Here is a 17024-nt window from a genome sequence, read left to right as displayed (position 1 = left end):
TGCCAGGCACCTGGTAATGCTTCAGTTCTGTCAGTTTGTTGATGTTTGGCCTCTGTGACTGAGCAGTTGAAACCTTCAGGATTGCAGCAAAGTGTGCTTGGTAGTTAGTTGTGTTTGGTATTTTGACTTGTTTATATTCATTGTGGGGAAAAAAGTGATGCTGCCTCCATGGCTGACTCTGCCTGGCGACTAGTGATGGTTTCCCTGTCCCTCTCCCCCAGCCAATGGGAGCTGCGGGGGGTGGCGCCTGCAGCAGACAGAGCCGGCAGCGTGGCTGCATGTGTCTCTCCTCCACGGACCGCAGTAGGGAGGTTCTCGGGCTGCTGATGGCCCGCAGGCCGGGACTTTGAGACTCCTGCTTAACATGAAGGTGAATTAAAATTAAGGTCCTGTATTTGTACCTCAGCTCTGGAGCCTAAGGTCCTGATCCTGCAATGGGACTGCTGTTACCAGATTTGCCCATTTTTGCTCATTTATTAGGGTTACTCTTCTGGGGAGTGGGGGGGGCAGGTTTTTCTGTAAGTCTATTAATGTATTTCTTGTGCCACTTGTGTTCTCATATGGAGCTCTACTTCTCCCTCCTGCAAGTTCCCTCTCAGTGGAGCTATCCTGCAGGACCTAGGTTCCCCTGGGCTGGGTTCCTCCAGCCCCAGAATCAGATGAACACATACACATTAAGAGAGAGCGTCTGAGAGGATCAGGTTTCAGAGTAGCAGCCGTGTTAGTCTGTATTCGCAAAAAGAAAAGGAGGACTTGTGGCACCTTAGAGACTAACACATTTATTAGAGCATAAGCTTTCGTGAGCTACAGCTCACTTCATCGGATGCATTTGGTGGAAAAAACAGAGGAGAGATTTATATATGAGAGGATCAGGTTAGTCAGTGCTCCCAAGCTGACCCCTTATATGTCCCTGGACTCAGTAGGCTGGGCAGAGCAGCATTTTGAAGCTGTCACCCTCATAGGCCCTTGGATTCAGCAGGCTGGGTCAAACTTTCAGTCTGCCACCCTTATATGTCCCAGGTTCAGCACATCCCTATCCCCACTTTCACGTTACAGTTTTGGTAGTAACCCACATGATGAGTAAACCCCTCAGGATTTTTGGGTGCTTCATGGATCTTTAGCTTAGGTACGAAGAGTGTTGTTGCAGAGCAAATGAGGAAGCCAAAAAACACCCATGGGGGGTGGGAGGGAGAGAGAGAAGCAACCAGCTTAACCATGAAAGTTATTTATTGCCAGGTAATAATCATACAAGGGGAGCCAAACAAAGAAAACAGTTATAATATTAAATCTAACTTAAATTTGATTATAAAAGTCAGGTTTAGAAAACTATACCTGATCACACAAGTCAGGGTCAGACGGCTATACCGAGAGAGAGAGAGAGAGAGAGAGAGAAGCTGCGTTCTCACCACTCCATGAAACTTGAATCGATCGGGGTTCCCAAGTGGTGGTGGTAGTTGAGTGTCTGGAGTCAAGCAGAGCCCCTAGCATGATCAGTCAGGAGAAGATGAAGTCCCAGTGGAACTGATGCAGATTTTGAATCCAGGCATCAGAACACTTACTTGAAGCATGGGTAGGGGTTTTTGTAGGGAAACAACAATGGTTCAAGGGAGAACACTAAATTTGTTTACGGGTAAACTGATGGCTCAAGGGAGTATACCAAAGTTGTTTTGTTCAGGCTAGACAATAGGAACTGCTCATTCCTGGCTGTGTGCGGTGTTCCTCAGAGGGAGCTCACAATGCACGTAGGGAACGTCACTATTTTGAATACCAGTAAAGGATTTATGACTAGAATTGGTCTTATAACTACTGAGCTGGGTGTGTGCAGGCGTGGGTTCATTAACATCTGGAGCAGAGATCCCCCATCATGCAGTGCTTCCCTGCTTTTCAGAGTTCCATGCAGTGCTTACCTTGGAATCTCTGTTCTCCATTCTGTATGATAATTGAGATGCCTCCCTGTCCCAACTACAATGCAAATGAGGCTAGGGGAGTTTCCTTAATCCTGTCACCCTTGTCCCAGGGGTTTACGTGTGTCTCCCGCTGCCTTTTCATTGCTTTTTGTAAGTCTTTTTTCTGATCGGTTTTGGCTCAAGCAGAGGCGGGGGGGGGGGGTCTTTTGTGAGTCAGACAGGCTGGGTGCTGCACCCTGATTCCCCAAGAACACAGAGCTGATAGGTAACACTGCTCACATGCGCAAAGTTGAGAGGCTGAGGAAATGTTTGTGTAGTTGCGCCCTAATTCTATAATCATTAGATACCATTCCTTTTAACTTCAGTGGGAGACTGCTTGCTTGAATAAGGACTGCAGAATCTGGTCCCTGGTCAGCAGCAACTGGGATCCTTTTAGAGTGAGACAATGAATTGTTATTGGGAAGCAACCTCATGTGTTCAGTCCTTGAAATGGCATACATGTGCTCTGTGGAGTCAACACTGAGGCTTCCTCATTGAGAGTGAGATCAGTATGAACCAATACAAACAATTACATTAAACCTCTAATAAGTGGAAATGTGAGTAAACATCTGTAAGAGTTACGAATGAGTACTTTGTGATATGAGGATGCGTGTGCACAAACAAATAACATACATTGTTCTAGTGAATTGCATACCCAAAGTTAAAATATCCCAGTTGTTACGTGTCTGTTGCTACAGAGAAGATTGTTTGCCCAAGGATGTATTAGCAAATATCCAGTAAAATATTAAGATGGGCTGGAGGCTAGAAAATAAGGCTTATGCCAAGGAGAGATTAATAGAAAGGCAGCACACGCTCCCCCAGCGTCTTTAGTCCGTGAGATGGGATCTCTGGGGAAGCTCAAGCCACACTTACAAATAACCTAAAGCAGTATTTTTGCATTCTTCTTGGATCCTTTAAATCTTCGTCCACATCAGATATCGCTCTTAATGAATAGTTTGCACTTAGTATTCTGCAATAGCTAAGCAGCCTGATGAGTTCCATTTTGCAGAGCTGCTCCTCTACAAGAAAGATAAACTTAGATTCATAGATACTAAGGTCAGAAGGGACCATTCTGATCATCTAGTCCGACCTCCTGCACAGCGCAGGCCATAGAATCTCACCCACCCACTCCTACGAAAAACCTCACCTATGTCTGAGCTATTGAAGTCCTTAAATCATGGTTTAAAGACTTCAAGGAGCAGAGAAGCCTCCCTCAAGTCAACCATGCCCCATGCTACAGAGGAAGGCGAAAAACCTCCAGGGCTCCTCCAATCTGCCCTGGAGGAAAATTCCTTCCCGACCCCAAATATGGCGATCAGTTGAACCCTGAGCATGTGGGCAAGATTCACCAGCCAGATACTACAGAAAATTCTTTCCTGGGTAACTCAGATCCCATCCATCTAATATCCCATCTCAGGGGATTAGTCCTATTTACCCTGAATATTTAAAGATCAATTACTTACCAAAATCCCATTATCCCATCATACCATCTTCTCCATAAACTTATCAAGTAGAATCTTAAAACCAGATAGATCTTTTGCCCCCACTGCTTCCCTTGGAAGGCTATTCCAAAACTTCACTCCTCTGATAGTTAAAAACCTTCGTCTGATTTCAAGTCTAAACTTCCTGGTGGCCAGTTTATACCCATTTGTTCTTGTACTTACCCAGGCTGTGCCTACCATTGTTCTAAGTTGAATGTTGTTCTAAATTGCTTTATTTGTTCCCCACCATTTTTGGTGAAAGAATCCCCTTGCACCTAAGCTGTGTAGGAAGGATCTGAGTATCAATACCAGCCTTGGAGAAGGAATGCAGAGAGAGTGTTTAATTCCCAGCACCAAAGCCATCCAGTTAAAGGTCATTTCACAAACTTGGCTTTTACACATAAACCTGCAGTGATAACTCCAAAAAACTAGCAAAAAAAAAAAAAAGAACAGTTTAATGGGGTCTTGTTAATACACTAATAATTATGTTTGTAAGAGAAACCTTCAAATTTAAAAACAAAAATTGTATGAATACATACTTTGGCTAGGGAAAAAGCACAGACTAGCAGTACCAGCAATTCATAAGCCAGTGTGTGTTTACCATAGAGGTACTGTCCAGTCCAAGTGACATGAACCTCACTGGAAACTATTGATCTTCTGTATCTATAATTACTAGATTGGGCGGAGGGAGAATTATCCTTTGTTTGATTGCAGAACCTTAGGCATTCTCAAGCAAAGAAACAAACATTGCTCATCCTGAGGTTTGAGCAAGAGCATATTTTCTTTTAAATAGAACTACTCATGCTGTTTCCTTTTTAAAACTGTCAGATTAAAGCAAAAGAAACAAATATTTAACTGGAGTTTATCTGAAGTCTTCTTCCCTTTCTCCTCCAAACCTACCTTCATCCTCGAAATAAATAAATCAGTTTGTCACAAAACTAAACAGAACATTTGTGGTGATTGTGCACACTGGAAGCTTGTGCGTACGTATATATAAGTATTGTAGCTGAGTTAAAAAAATTAACACATTTTAAGACAACTTTCTTTTACCTTTTTTTAATACTTTCCTGAATTTGTGCACATTTACAAAATATGTAAAATTAGAACACAGCAATTTTTGGTCAGTGTATATGTGTAAATGGTGATCAGCAAAAGGCAAAGAACATGACTGTTATGGAGGACAGTGCCTTATAAATGTTTGCCAGCCTATGAGTGGCCATTTATAATGTTGAGGGCCAAGGTATTCTTAATTGATATAATGATTTTGGTCCTCAAATTAAGACATTTTGAAAGGGTCTTGCATTCAGAGAGCCTGTGCTCATCACTTCCTGAAAAATGGGCCCTTTTAAGATGTCTCGAGTTGAGCATCCAAAATCGCAGCTTATTTGAGAAAACTCTGGCCCTGGTTTGTAATGGGGCTTTTAAGATTCCCTCATAGTCATCAGGTGGCATTAGCCATTGTGAAAGGCATTAAACTAGACTTGGTAAATCTAGTAATTTGTTCCACTGTGGCTAATGCCACATTATCAAAGTAAATATTTAGTTTGTGCTGCGTTTCTAGTCTTTCTCTCTTAGCAAATCTGTCACGTGAAAGGTACAATTAGAGTTGCCTCCTACTGTAATGCAAATATAAATGAAGACACTCTTGGTACATTTTTTCATTTATATTTCATATTTTACCATCAGTGCTTAAAATCTACTTAAGGTTCTTTCTCTTGATTTTAAATTGCTCAGTTGTCAATATTTTCCCTCTAAAATATTGTTCACCTTCTTTCCTCAGACTCTCTTTCAGTCTCCAGTAACGATGCCAGTCCTCCTGCCTCCGTAACATCACTTCAGCCCCATATGATTGGTGCACAGAGCTCCCCAGGCCCCAAACGCCCTGGCAACACCCTGAGGAAATGGCTTACCAGTCCAGTGAGGCGCCTTAGCAGTGGCAAGGCAGATGGGCATGTCAAGAAATTGGCCCATAAGCATAAGAAGAGTAGAGAGGTCCGCAAAAGTGCTGATGCTGGCTCTCAGAAGGACTCAGATGACAGTGCTGCTACGCCACAGGATGAAACCATTGAAGAGGTTAGTGTTCAGGCAACATTCTTATCGCTTGTAAATGTTGGACATGATTCAAGTGCTTGGGTTTTGGATGCTGGGGGGCACTGCAGGATGGCACAACAGCTTATTTTGCATCTGTTGTTTCTTGTACAAATTCGATTTGGTCAAGTAAAACAGAGTCACCTCATCCAGGTCTCTTGTGAGTGTGTTTCAGTTTTATGCAGCCATTAGTCCCATGCATGCCTTGACTGTCATTCTCTGCTCAAGAACAAGCCCTGTATTGGAATACAAGGGTTTATGCTGTTAAGAGTTGTGTGGGGAGAGCACTCTAGTTGAAGAACAGAAAAGAGGATGGGGGAAATTACTTTTTAACCTCATCTCCCACCCCACCCCCAATGAGAAAAAACTGACTTTCTGCACATACTGAGTAACATCTGAGCAATGTTCTGATGATAGGCTATTTCATGCTTCCCTTTTCTCCCTTCCCAAAGGACCAGGAGGATGTATAGGGAAGGGTTATTAACCACTTTAAAGCCAGCAAATCTTGCATTCCTGCCTTTAGAAATAATGTGCGTCTCATTAGTGCAGTGTCCTGGGAAATAGCTGACTTCTCGAACCAAAAGGTGGTTCCAATCAGTTACGTAATACCCTCACAAGCTTTCATTAAAGCAAAGGGAATGGGGAGGTTGTATCATGGAGTTCATGTCACAGATGTCTGTGGAAAGCCTTTTTCTTCCCCGCCATTCATAGTTCTCATATGAGATTAGGACCCATAACCAGTTGATAAAGATACAAACTTGGCCTGATTATGCTTTCACTTATGTGTGCACAGTTCACATTGAATCTAGTGGCATAACAGAGCATCCAAGGGTTCTACTCGCAATGTATTTTAGTTCACCTTTTCTTTGACCTGAATCGGACCATCAGTTCTGATGGTGTTCCTATAGATTATAGATAATGAAGTCTGATTTCTAACTAAGTGGCCCAATGTTTTTATTTTAGTGGCTTTTTGTCTTATTTTTCTTTTGCTACTGGCATATTTCATTTTCAACTTGGAGCATCGGTGATCCAAGTAAAAGTTGAAAGGGAATGGACTAGAGGCATGGCACCAGGATGGTGTAGGAGCTGTGGGTTTGGGGAAAATGTTGTTCTCCACCCTCAGATGCCATAATGTAGAAAGAGACCCTTCTCCCAAGACAATTGTCACAATTTTCTCAGAAGTAGCCACGCTCCTACGTTCCTGAGTGTGGGGAAGAGTGCCAGTGTCGTATCAATGCCCTGAGGTGGAGAGAGGGCAGTACAAGTCATTCCTCGTTACTGTGAAGGCAATTGCAATATCCTGTAAATTATTTTTGTCACAGATCAAGGATTGAGGTCCTGTTCCTTGTGTAGCTGACTGGATGGTTTCTACCCAGAAAACATTAAAAACAAAGTATGTGGTCTGTGTTCACTGTTTAAAGGCGAACCAGTGATGAAATTTAGGATTTTGTTAAAATATCCCATATTTTAATACTATATTGTACTCATGTCGCACCTTTCAGTTTGAGGAGATGAGTACTCTACAGATGCCAAGTCTGTAGTTACATATGTTGCACCCATTTTACAGAGGTAAACTGAGCAGAATCAAAGTCACTGATGGAACCCAGCAGTCAACTCCCAAGCCTCGGTTTGTAACTTTTTCTATAGTAAAACTCAGGCTGAAGTTCTTGCAAGTCACTTGTACTCAGTGCGTCAGCCCAGATGCCTTACTTGTTGAACTAGTCATAAACTGCATCTCTTTTAAGGTAGTTATATTTTTGGCAACTGTGTCTATCTTTTGAGATGTTGATCTGTTTAGCTATCCCTAGGCTTGCTGGAGATGAGCCTTCAGAGGTAGTCTGGCATCTGTGAGACAGCTTCCACTTACTCTGCTTTATGCATCTCATGAATGTCTTGGTCTTCATTGCAGAGAGGGCGGAATGAGGGGCTGAGCAGCGGCACTCTCTCCAAATCCTCCTCATCTGGCATGCAGAGCTGTGGAGAGGAAGAAGGTGAAGAAGGAGCAGATGCTGTACCACTCCCCCCTCCAATGGCAATTCAGCAACACAGTCTACTCCAGCCAGACTCGCAGGATGACAAGGTAAAAAGGGAAATAGGGAAGAATCTCACATGCTGAGATAGACTGATAACTTTTAGAGTGTCTTAAAGGGATTTGCTGTGGAGAAAATATCTGGGACATATGTAGTTATATGGGTACAATTGAGTACAGGAACCTTACATCATTGTTTAAAAAAGGACCTTATAGCAAAGGTAGGGATAAGCAGTTGATCTTTTTGTGTGTAAAGGAGTTTTCACACATACACCCCCCTTCTGAGTGGCTTCACATTTTTGTAATACTTCATGCTTATATATTCTTAGTCTTCCCCCTTTCCACTAGTTAAGAGCTGTTGTGGGAGCAGTTAACTTTCTGACTGAAGTCTTTTTGTCCTGTAGGTAATTCACAAAACAATTCTGTTTATCCTCAAACCTGGAGTTGTTGTCACAAATATTTTCCATTTGCAAAGGAAGATGGTTTTTCATGTCGACATAAAGTCGCATGTCCATTGTGAGCACACCATAGCTTCCTCAAGTGCTGTAAAGCGTTGGTCCACGTTAGTGAGTTGCTGCCTGAAACTGTTCAGTTTAACAAGCAAAGCCAAGTTTAAATTGAGAGTGCAAAACTATATCTGAAACCACTAACTGGTAAGTTTTGGATGGAGATCATCAATCTGCCAAATGAATCGTGTTTTCATATTTTGTTGGTTTTAAAAAAAAATCTCACAACATTCTCAGGTTTTGAGATGTTTTATTTCAATTTTCAAAATGAATCAAATTTTTATGGGGCAGTCACAAAGCCTGAAAATAGAGGATTTTAAAATGGAAACTCTGTTGACTTCTGCAGCATGGACCTCACCTCTAATATCATTTTGTCCCCATTGTGCTATTTAAAATGCTTAAGTGGTGAAATATATGATATGAGCTCATTGTTAGTGAGTTTTGTTGGCGGTTATTCGCCTTTCTTAGTAGACCAGATTCTTTTTCAACAAATTTTCTTTCTGTCCTTCACTCTTGTTGTTTTCTCCTGGGCATTTCAATCATAATTTAAGTAGACATTTTCTGGATTGCAATGGGTTTTTTCAGTGCACTGCATGCACCAGTTTCCTGCTTTTTTTCTAAACTGGAAACCGTCGCAATATACGAAATGATGGATGAACATACTGGGAAATACTTCTGAGATGAAATAAAAAGAAGAATTATATTCTTCAAATCTTTTTATTCTTTAAAAAATTGTTGGGTTTTTTTTCCTGCTAGTTAGAAAATTGTCTGACCCTTTGTGTGCTAGAGTTACAATAGTGTTGATGAGAATCATGTTTAAAAACTTTTGCTAGCAAGCTGCTAACATGATCTCTTAACCAGTATATTCAGTGACTGTGATACGAATAACACATACTAACATTGCCCTTATTGCATAGGTCCATCTGTATTACAAATGCAATTACATCAGAGGAAGCCATGTTATAATTTGGTCTCCATTCACTTTGCATTTTCAGTGTAGATTGGATCTTTAGCACAGTGTTGTGTAACGCACCAAAAGATAAGTTTTGCCTTCACTTGCCAGATTATCATCCTGCTTGCAAAAAAATATGTTTGAACGATGATCTGCCTCATGCATTTTCAACACTGGTGTAAGCAGGACTTTGGAGAAGGATTTACTTTGTTTTAATATGAATCCCTTAGAGGACAGAAACATGCTCCTATAGTGTTTCTGTCCGTCTCTAATAGACCGAACCTTGTACCCAAACAGTGCCAACTTCATGGTAGTTTGGATTCTGATCCACATCCGGATTTAAACTTTGTCTTGGATGCATGTTTAGGACATAGGTTTTGTAAAGTTGTTTTTAGCAGCATTTGGGAGTTGGGATTGTGACATCTGCAACATCTGCCTCAAATCCCATTGCATGTGGGCTTGCTCGGTTTTGGAGGTATATGCAAGCACCAGGTATGAGGCCATATTGATTTCTCTAATATCACTAAATAACAGACTCATTTTTTTTCATTAGCATTTCTTGTACAGTACACACGCTTCTGTTTGGAGAATCATTGCACAATTCATTTATTGCATTGAATAGCAGCTTATGAGTTTTTTGCATTTATTTTTGGATAAACAATATTGATGTTCCAATACAGTTGTTATATTGTAAAACTAATTATTTTTGTTTTTTGTTTTTCTCTTTTTGTAAATTTTGACTGTAGCATTACGTTGATTTGTGTTCTGTCTCTGCTTTGGCTCAATTCCCTTACCTTTCCATTTAAAGTTGTTTGTGATTCCCTTGTTTACCCTACCCCATGTTCCTTTCTCAGTGAGGCAAACAAAAGCACACCCATGTCTTTGCAGTCCTTGTTTTCAATAATGGGGTTGAAAACCACAGTCAAGAGCATTCTGTTTAAAATCATTATGAATGTAATTTCTTTGTTTGTCCAACATGTTTGAAACATTTGCAGAACAGTTTCACCTGTGTTGCATGATGTATATCTGCCCTTTCCTTAATATGAAGTAAGGTTCATATTGTACCCTGTTCCTCTTTCCAGTTATTTAATGATACATGTAATCTGCAAACCAGCTGTGTGTTTGCTAATTACGGAAGCTGAATTTAATGGCCCTCTCCCAGAATCCTTTACTGTGAATACCTTTTACCCTCAGTTGTAGCTATAAACTGGCATCTTATAGCTTGTGAGGCCAGAGATCTTCTATACTCTGCACTTACCTTTGGGAAAAATGGATGACACACAGAATGGTGAGCTTGATTTTTCCCTATTCAATCTGGGAAATATACCCCAGCTCCTTTTAGAAATGTAAATGTTCTTAGTTTATTTTTTTAATCCTGTTTCAAGGTTTGTGTGTTGTAATTTATTTTTACAGTTGCTTCTTAATTATATACTGAGTTGAAAAAATTCTTAAATTGTTCACTATCAATCAGGTCAATCCCTGCAATTTGTATGGCTGTCCTGATAGACTTTATAGTAGTTGAAAGTTTCCCAAGGATATTTCCCAGATCTATAATGTGCTAAAGAGAATTATGAAGTTACATCCTACTAATTGAAATGGATTAAAACTGTGCATGGACAGTTCTCAATGTGTATCAAGGTTTATTTAAAAATTTTAGATTCCAGTTGCATAAATTATAAGGAAACATTGTATTCTTAAATTAAAGGGAAATCTTTGCTGGGTAGCTTGACCTGAAAAGATACTTGAAAGAGGAATCTTGACAGCCTGTGACAAACTAAAGTAAACATGTTATTTTTCCTTTTTTGTCATTGCACAGACATCTTCTCGATTATTGGTACGCCCTACCAGCTCTGAGACACCCAGTGCAGCAGAACTAGTCAGCGCAATTGAGGAACTCGTCAAAAGTAAAATGGTGAGACTGATTGGAAGATAAACATGATTCAGAAGCTAAGGCAACTCCAAACTGCCCTGCTGTATGAAAAGTTCCAACACACTTCCCTATGAATTCCAGCATTTAGCATCATCCATTTTCAAAAGCAGTCTCAAAATTTTGTGTATGTAAAGTGGCATGTATTCATGAATATACGAGCATATATGGAATATACATATATTCAGAGAGAAAAGATTACTAGTCAATTTGAAATATACTTAAATTTATTTGTATTGCAGTAGCATCTAGCAGCACAATCAAGGATCAAAGTTCCACTGTGCAATAACCCTGTATATATACTTACATTTTAGAGTCCCTGCCCCAAGGATTTCACAGTATAAGTCTTGTCCAGGGACCAGTGAATGAAACAAACCAAGCAGAGAGTTAACTGTAAAGCTTCTATTTAAGACGCTCTTTCATTACCTCACACTAGTTTGTTTGCTCAAGTAAAATACATCAAAAATATGAGAGTTTTATTGCTATTTGAAGAGAAAGTATTTAATACTTTGTTAAAGCATACTCAGAGGTCAGTGTTAAAGTAATGTAGAGCTTGGTTCACAGCAGAGTACTTTCATCTCTTATTTTCAGGTGACACACAGACTATTTCCAAACTCTTCTTTATTTGAATACCTTTAAGATGCAGAACCGGGCACATTACATTTCCTTTATATATTTTCCTCTTGCTGAGGACAGTCCTGACTTCATTATATGTAGTAATTCTTTGTTAGCTTGTGTATGGATTCATAATATCTTTGAGGTTTAGTTTTTACTTAGAATCATAGAATACCAGGGTTGGAAGGGACCTCAGAAGGTCATCTAGTCCAACCCCCTGCTCAAAGCAAGACTAATCCCCAATTTTTGCCCCAGATCCCAAATGGCCCCCTCAAGGATTGAGCTCACAACTCTGGGTTTATCAGGCCAACGCTCAAACAACTGAGCTATCCCTCCTCCCCAGGAAAGGTAGAGGATGTATTTTTAAACGTGACTCTTTGGAAAACTAAATCAGGTTTTAATAAATAAAACTGTCTGTGATGAGCAACGCTTGCTCGGCACCACTAACTGTTTTAATGATTGCTCTATGTAGTCTCAAGTGGTGATATCATTCTCCCATCAGATTATTCACCAACACAGATCAGTTTTTCCTGGTTTTTGGGCCGTCTGTGTATGAGGTCAAATCCTACTGGGTTTTTATTGATTTCAAAGTCTTGAATAGGGCATCTGACTCAGGAGGGTGTGGCTCAGCTGCATCTTACTATAATGTTGGGGGAAAACATGATCAATAGCTGCAGCAAGACCTGACCCTCTGGGCTGGAGTTAAACTGGCTTAATAAATTCTTTCTAGAGCAGTCCTTCACACAATCTCTTCAACACCCCTTCTTTTCCAAAATCATATAAAATTCTGCTTGCTGTCTGGCTTCCAAGGGCAATGGAACTGCACCCTCTTTCAACACAGAATTTTGCCCCTGGTTTTGAGAGTTCATTTTGAAGAGTATAAATGACAGTTACTATTGTATGTAGTGCAGGTGTGGAGAAAAGACTGTTTTGTGAAACCAAAGGATTAAAGGTAACCTGCAAATTTTTTAAAAAATTGGTCTTGTGCAGTTTCTTTTTGTCTGCTTTGAAACATATAGAAGACCTTAAAGGTTGACAGGAGGGGTTTTTCTTACCGTGTGTGGTGAAGGGGGATTGTAGGGGTCTCAATATGTATTTCTAGCTCTTATATTTTAATTGAAGGGGAAGGATTTTGTTCTGTATTTAACCACTTCTTTCTTTTTCCAAAATGTAGCTATTGATTAAAGCAATCAAAAACTGCTATAAACAGTCGCTCTCAAAATTCCTTCCCTCTTAGTTTACATTCTATTATCTCGGGTGATGTGATAATTTCCACAAGTTGGTAGGTCATCAGTCTTCCAGGTTGGACAATTTTTTAATGTAGTGAGAATTTTGTTAGCATCTAGAGCCATAACCTGGGTTTAGGCCCGTAGTACTAGATTCTGTACAAATAGCAGGGGTGAAAGTAATATTAATCTCTTACCAGTATGGGGACCAGCTCCCGGCCCCAGAAGGGGCGATGGTCAGCCTCCCCCAGCCAGCCCATCTGCGCTGCCTGGCCCGCGCGGCCCAGGGCTCCGGCAATTATTTAAAAGGGCCCGGGGCTCCAGCCTTTGCTGGGAGCCCCGGACCCTTTTAAATCGCCAGCCCCAGAGCAGCTGCCCCTTTTGCCCCCACCTGTCAGCAGCCTGCTGGGAATGAGAGGGGGGCAAAAGGGGCAACGATGTTACAGCACTGTGGCAGCGCTTTAACATCGGTGCCCCGTTTGCGGCACTCCATACCCCTCCCGTCGGGGCCCTGCCGGTAGGGTCGCTATCGGCAGGGTGGCCAACTGGGGGGCAAAAGGGGCAGTGACGATAAAGTGCTGCCGCGGCAGCACTTCAACATTGGCCGCATATGAGCCAGTACCGGCTTCTTACCGGTACAGCGTACCAGCCTACTTTCACCTCTGACAAACAGAGAGTAAAACAGAGTTCCTGCCCTGAAAAGCTTAGTGTGTGTTTAAAAAAAAAAAGAAAGAAAGAAAACAAACAAGCTGAAGAAAAATTATTCTTGGACTTCTACTTATACCTTACAAAGAAGAAGAGGGAGAGGTCATCTCTTCAGAGGGAACGGGTTGGGTTGTTGGTTTTTGTGAGTCCCCTTTAATTTTTTCTGCCCTTGTTATTTAAATGCAATGGTGAGGATTTAAATTGTTCTAACTTCATTATAGTAATCGCTATTAAAAATTCAGCATTTACCAACAGTTACCACAGATTTTCCCTGTAGGTAGAATAAAACAAGTAACTGTGTGACAAATTTTGACTTTTTAATGGCAACCCTAGAGTGTCATCTTATATTTTTTGGACTCACTAAGGTAATGTAAATATTTGAGTATAAAACAGAGGTTCCATATTTTTTAACAAATGTAAATGTGTATTCATTTTGTACATTTAAAGACAGCATGAATAGAAGGCAAGATGAATAAATATTGCAACAATTTATGAATACACTTTTAGGCACTGGAAGATCGTCCAAGTTCACTATTGGTAGATCAAGGTGACAGCAGCAGTCCATCTTTCAACCCTTCAGACAACTCCCTTCTCTCTTCCTCGTCACCCATAGATGAGATGGAAGAAAGGAAATCCAGCTCTTTAAAAAGACGACAGTAAGGCTAGCTTACAAATTTATATTTCCCCTCTGTTCTCAATCAGGTAACATTTACAAAGTCCTTTGCATCCTTTCAAAACAGTCTATTTTAATTTAACAGAAGAAGTAGTTATTTTTCCCTTCCAGCTTGCATGTTAGGCATCAAATGGATGATTTGGTTCTTCCTTGAAAACCAGCTGTTGTTCAAAGAGAATTCTCAGGCATATTATTTCCAGTACTAAGTTCACCCAAAAGACCTGTCAAACATGTCAGTCTCAACCTTCATGGAGGAGGATGCTGGTTTTTAACTATTCTAAAGGGTATTTTTAGGTTCCAAAAACCATAAATCATTGCTTTTTCCTGAAACCGTGTTTCTCTACCTTGAACTCAAATGATAGTTGGGAAGATCCAGAAATATTTGTTGATATTTCAGCTGGTATTGAAGATTAATCGTATGTATGTCGGTGTTAAAATAATAAAGACATCTTCGGTTTGTTTGCTTATGAATCTCTTGCTGTTTCTTGTGAATCAAAAAATGGAATTCTTTTTAATTAATGTTTTAATTGTCCTGACCAATGCAGCAAAAGTCCTGGCTGCTGCAGCTATAGTTTAGTAAACACAAGAAGTAAGAATGCCCTGAAGACAGTGAAGCATCCAGATTCGGAAAGTCAGATGTAAACTCTACCTCACTAAATGTGCATAACTGCAAACTTGTAAAATGGTGTATGCCCATTCTTAATCCTCTTTAAGAATTTTTATCCACATCAATATGTTTTTCTCCCTGAATGTTTTTTTCACCTTTTCTCCCTCCTTGTAGCTATGTCTTACAGGAATTAGTGGAGACGGAGCGAGATTACGTCCGAGATTTGGGTTATGTAGTTGAGGTATGTTAGTTCAACCTTTCTAAATTTCTTTTATTAATCCCATTGCCAGTCATCTTTGTGGCTCGCACACTGTTTTGTTAGAAGAAAAAGAACGAGTCTACTTTAGGTGTGGGTTTTTCTATAGAAATTTAAGAAAAAACAGGATTTGATATAGAATTCCCAGTGTCTCGCCTTCACACTATTTCATACATCCTTTTTTCCCCCTTATAAGAAGATTAGTTCTTTATCATTCATGTTTTAATTAGTGACACATAATAACATCTGAAACAATAGGCACAGTTTAATTAGTTGAGGCAGTGTGGTCTAGTGGATAGACCACTGGACTGAGACTCAGGAGACTTGGCTTCTACACCTGGCTCTGCTACTTCTCTACTGGGTGACATTAGGCAAGTCTCTTTACCTCTTTGTGTCTGTTTCCCATCTGCAGAATGGCGATTATGATACTGACCTGCTTTGTAATTGCTTAAATCTGCTGATTTCCTCATTTAGCTATTTCTAAATATGTTCCAGAAAACTACCTTTTCCCCAAGTTTAGACATATTCCTTAGAGGAGCTGATTAACAGGTCTGTTAACTAGATTAAAGACCAACTCCTAGTTTAGGCAGCAGCCCAGCCCAGAGTATTGAATAAATATCAGATACTCCGGGCCTTAAATATACTAAACAAACAGTTATACAGGCTTAGTATTTATTCAGCGTGTGGGATCAAAGTATTACTGTATGTGCATGCTATGCTTAAAGGTCAATGCTAATGTACAAGATCTTAAGTATTACAAGTTTAGTGGTTGACAAATACTCTTTTTACTGTGCTTAAATGGGAACTAGTAAGAAGGAAACTCTATTACAAGTTAAAGTTCCAGATTTTTTTAAAATTCTTCTTACTGTGGATTTATTACAGACATTGAAGAGAGACAATTTGTCAAATTCTTATTGGGGTACCATCCAGATAATCCTGTATTTCTTTCATTTTATGCATTTTATGCTTTGAAAGATGCTTTGTGAAATATTGTCATGGGATAAGAGGGAAGATAATTTCATGGATTTTAACTGGTTAAAAGACAGGGAACAAAGGCTAGGAATAAATGATAAATTTTCAGAATGGAGAGGGGTAACTAGTAGTGTTCCCCAAGGGTCAGTCCTAGGACCAATCCTTTTCCACTTATTCATAAATGATCTGGAGAAAGGGGTAAACAGTGAGGTGGCAAAGTTTGCAGATGATACTAAACTGCTCAAGATAGTTAAGACCAAAGCAGACTGTGAAGAACTTCAAAAAGATCTCACAAAACTAAGTGATTGGGCAACAAAATGGCATATGAAATTTAATGTGGATAATTGTAAAGTAATGCACATTGGAAAAAATAACCCCAACTATACATACGATATGATGGGGGCTAATTTAGTTAAAACTAATCAGAAAAGAGATCTTAGAGTCATCGTGGATAGTTCTCTGAAGACGTCTACTCAGTGTGCCATGGCAGTCAAAAAAGCAAATGGGATGTTAGGAATCATTAAAAAAGCGATAGAGAATGAGATGGAGAATATCTTATTGCCCTTATATAAATCCATGGTACGCCCACATCTTGAATACTCCGTACAGAAGAGGTCTCCTCATATCAAAAAAGATATACTGGCATTAAAAACGGTTCAGAGAAGGGCAACTAAAATGATTAGGGGTTTGGAATGGGTCCCATATGAGAAGAGATTAAAGAGGCTAGGACTTTTCAGCTTGGAAAATAAGAGCCTAAGGGGGAATATGATAGGTATATAAAATCACTTGTTCCCATAATATAAGAACTAGGGGCCACCAAATGAAATTAATGGGCAGCCGGTTTAAAACAAATAAAAGAAAATTCTTCTTCATACAGCGCACAGTCAACCTGTGGAACTCTTTGCCTGAGGAGGTTGTGAAGGCTAGGACTATAAGAGGGTTTAAAAGAGAACTAGATAAATTCATGGAGGTTAAGTCCATTAATGGCTATTAGCCAGGACAGGTAAGGAATGGTGTTTGTCAGAGGGTGGAGATGGATGG

The 17024-nt window shown here is 40.1% G+C and overlaps 1 protein-coding gene across 1 annotated transcript in view; it reads left to right on the top strand.

The window, feature by feature from the left end:
- TRIO (trio Rho guanine nucleotide exchange factor) overlaps nucleotides 1–17024 on the top strand; it is a 404237-nt gene that overhangs the window by 348142 nt on the left and 39071 nt on the right. The window contains 5 exon segments of the mRNA XM_038392902.2: nucleotides 5208–5500; nucleotides 7425–7595; nucleotides 10819–10914; nucleotides 13983–14131; nucleotides 14930–14996. Of these exon segments, the coding sequence (XP_038248830.1) occupies nucleotides 5208–5500; nucleotides 7425–7595; nucleotides 10819–10914; nucleotides 13983–14131; nucleotides 14930–14996 (776 nt within the window).

Source organism: Dermochelys coriacea, chromosome 2, assembly GCF_009764565.3.
Source record: "Dermochelys coriacea isolate rDerCor1 chromosome 2, rDerCor1.pri.v4, whole genome shotgun sequence".
Lineage (NCBI taxonomy): Eukaryota > Metazoa > Chordata > Testudines > Dermochelyidae > Dermochelys > Dermochelys coriacea.
This window is presented reverse-complemented; position numbering and strand designations above follow the sequence as displayed.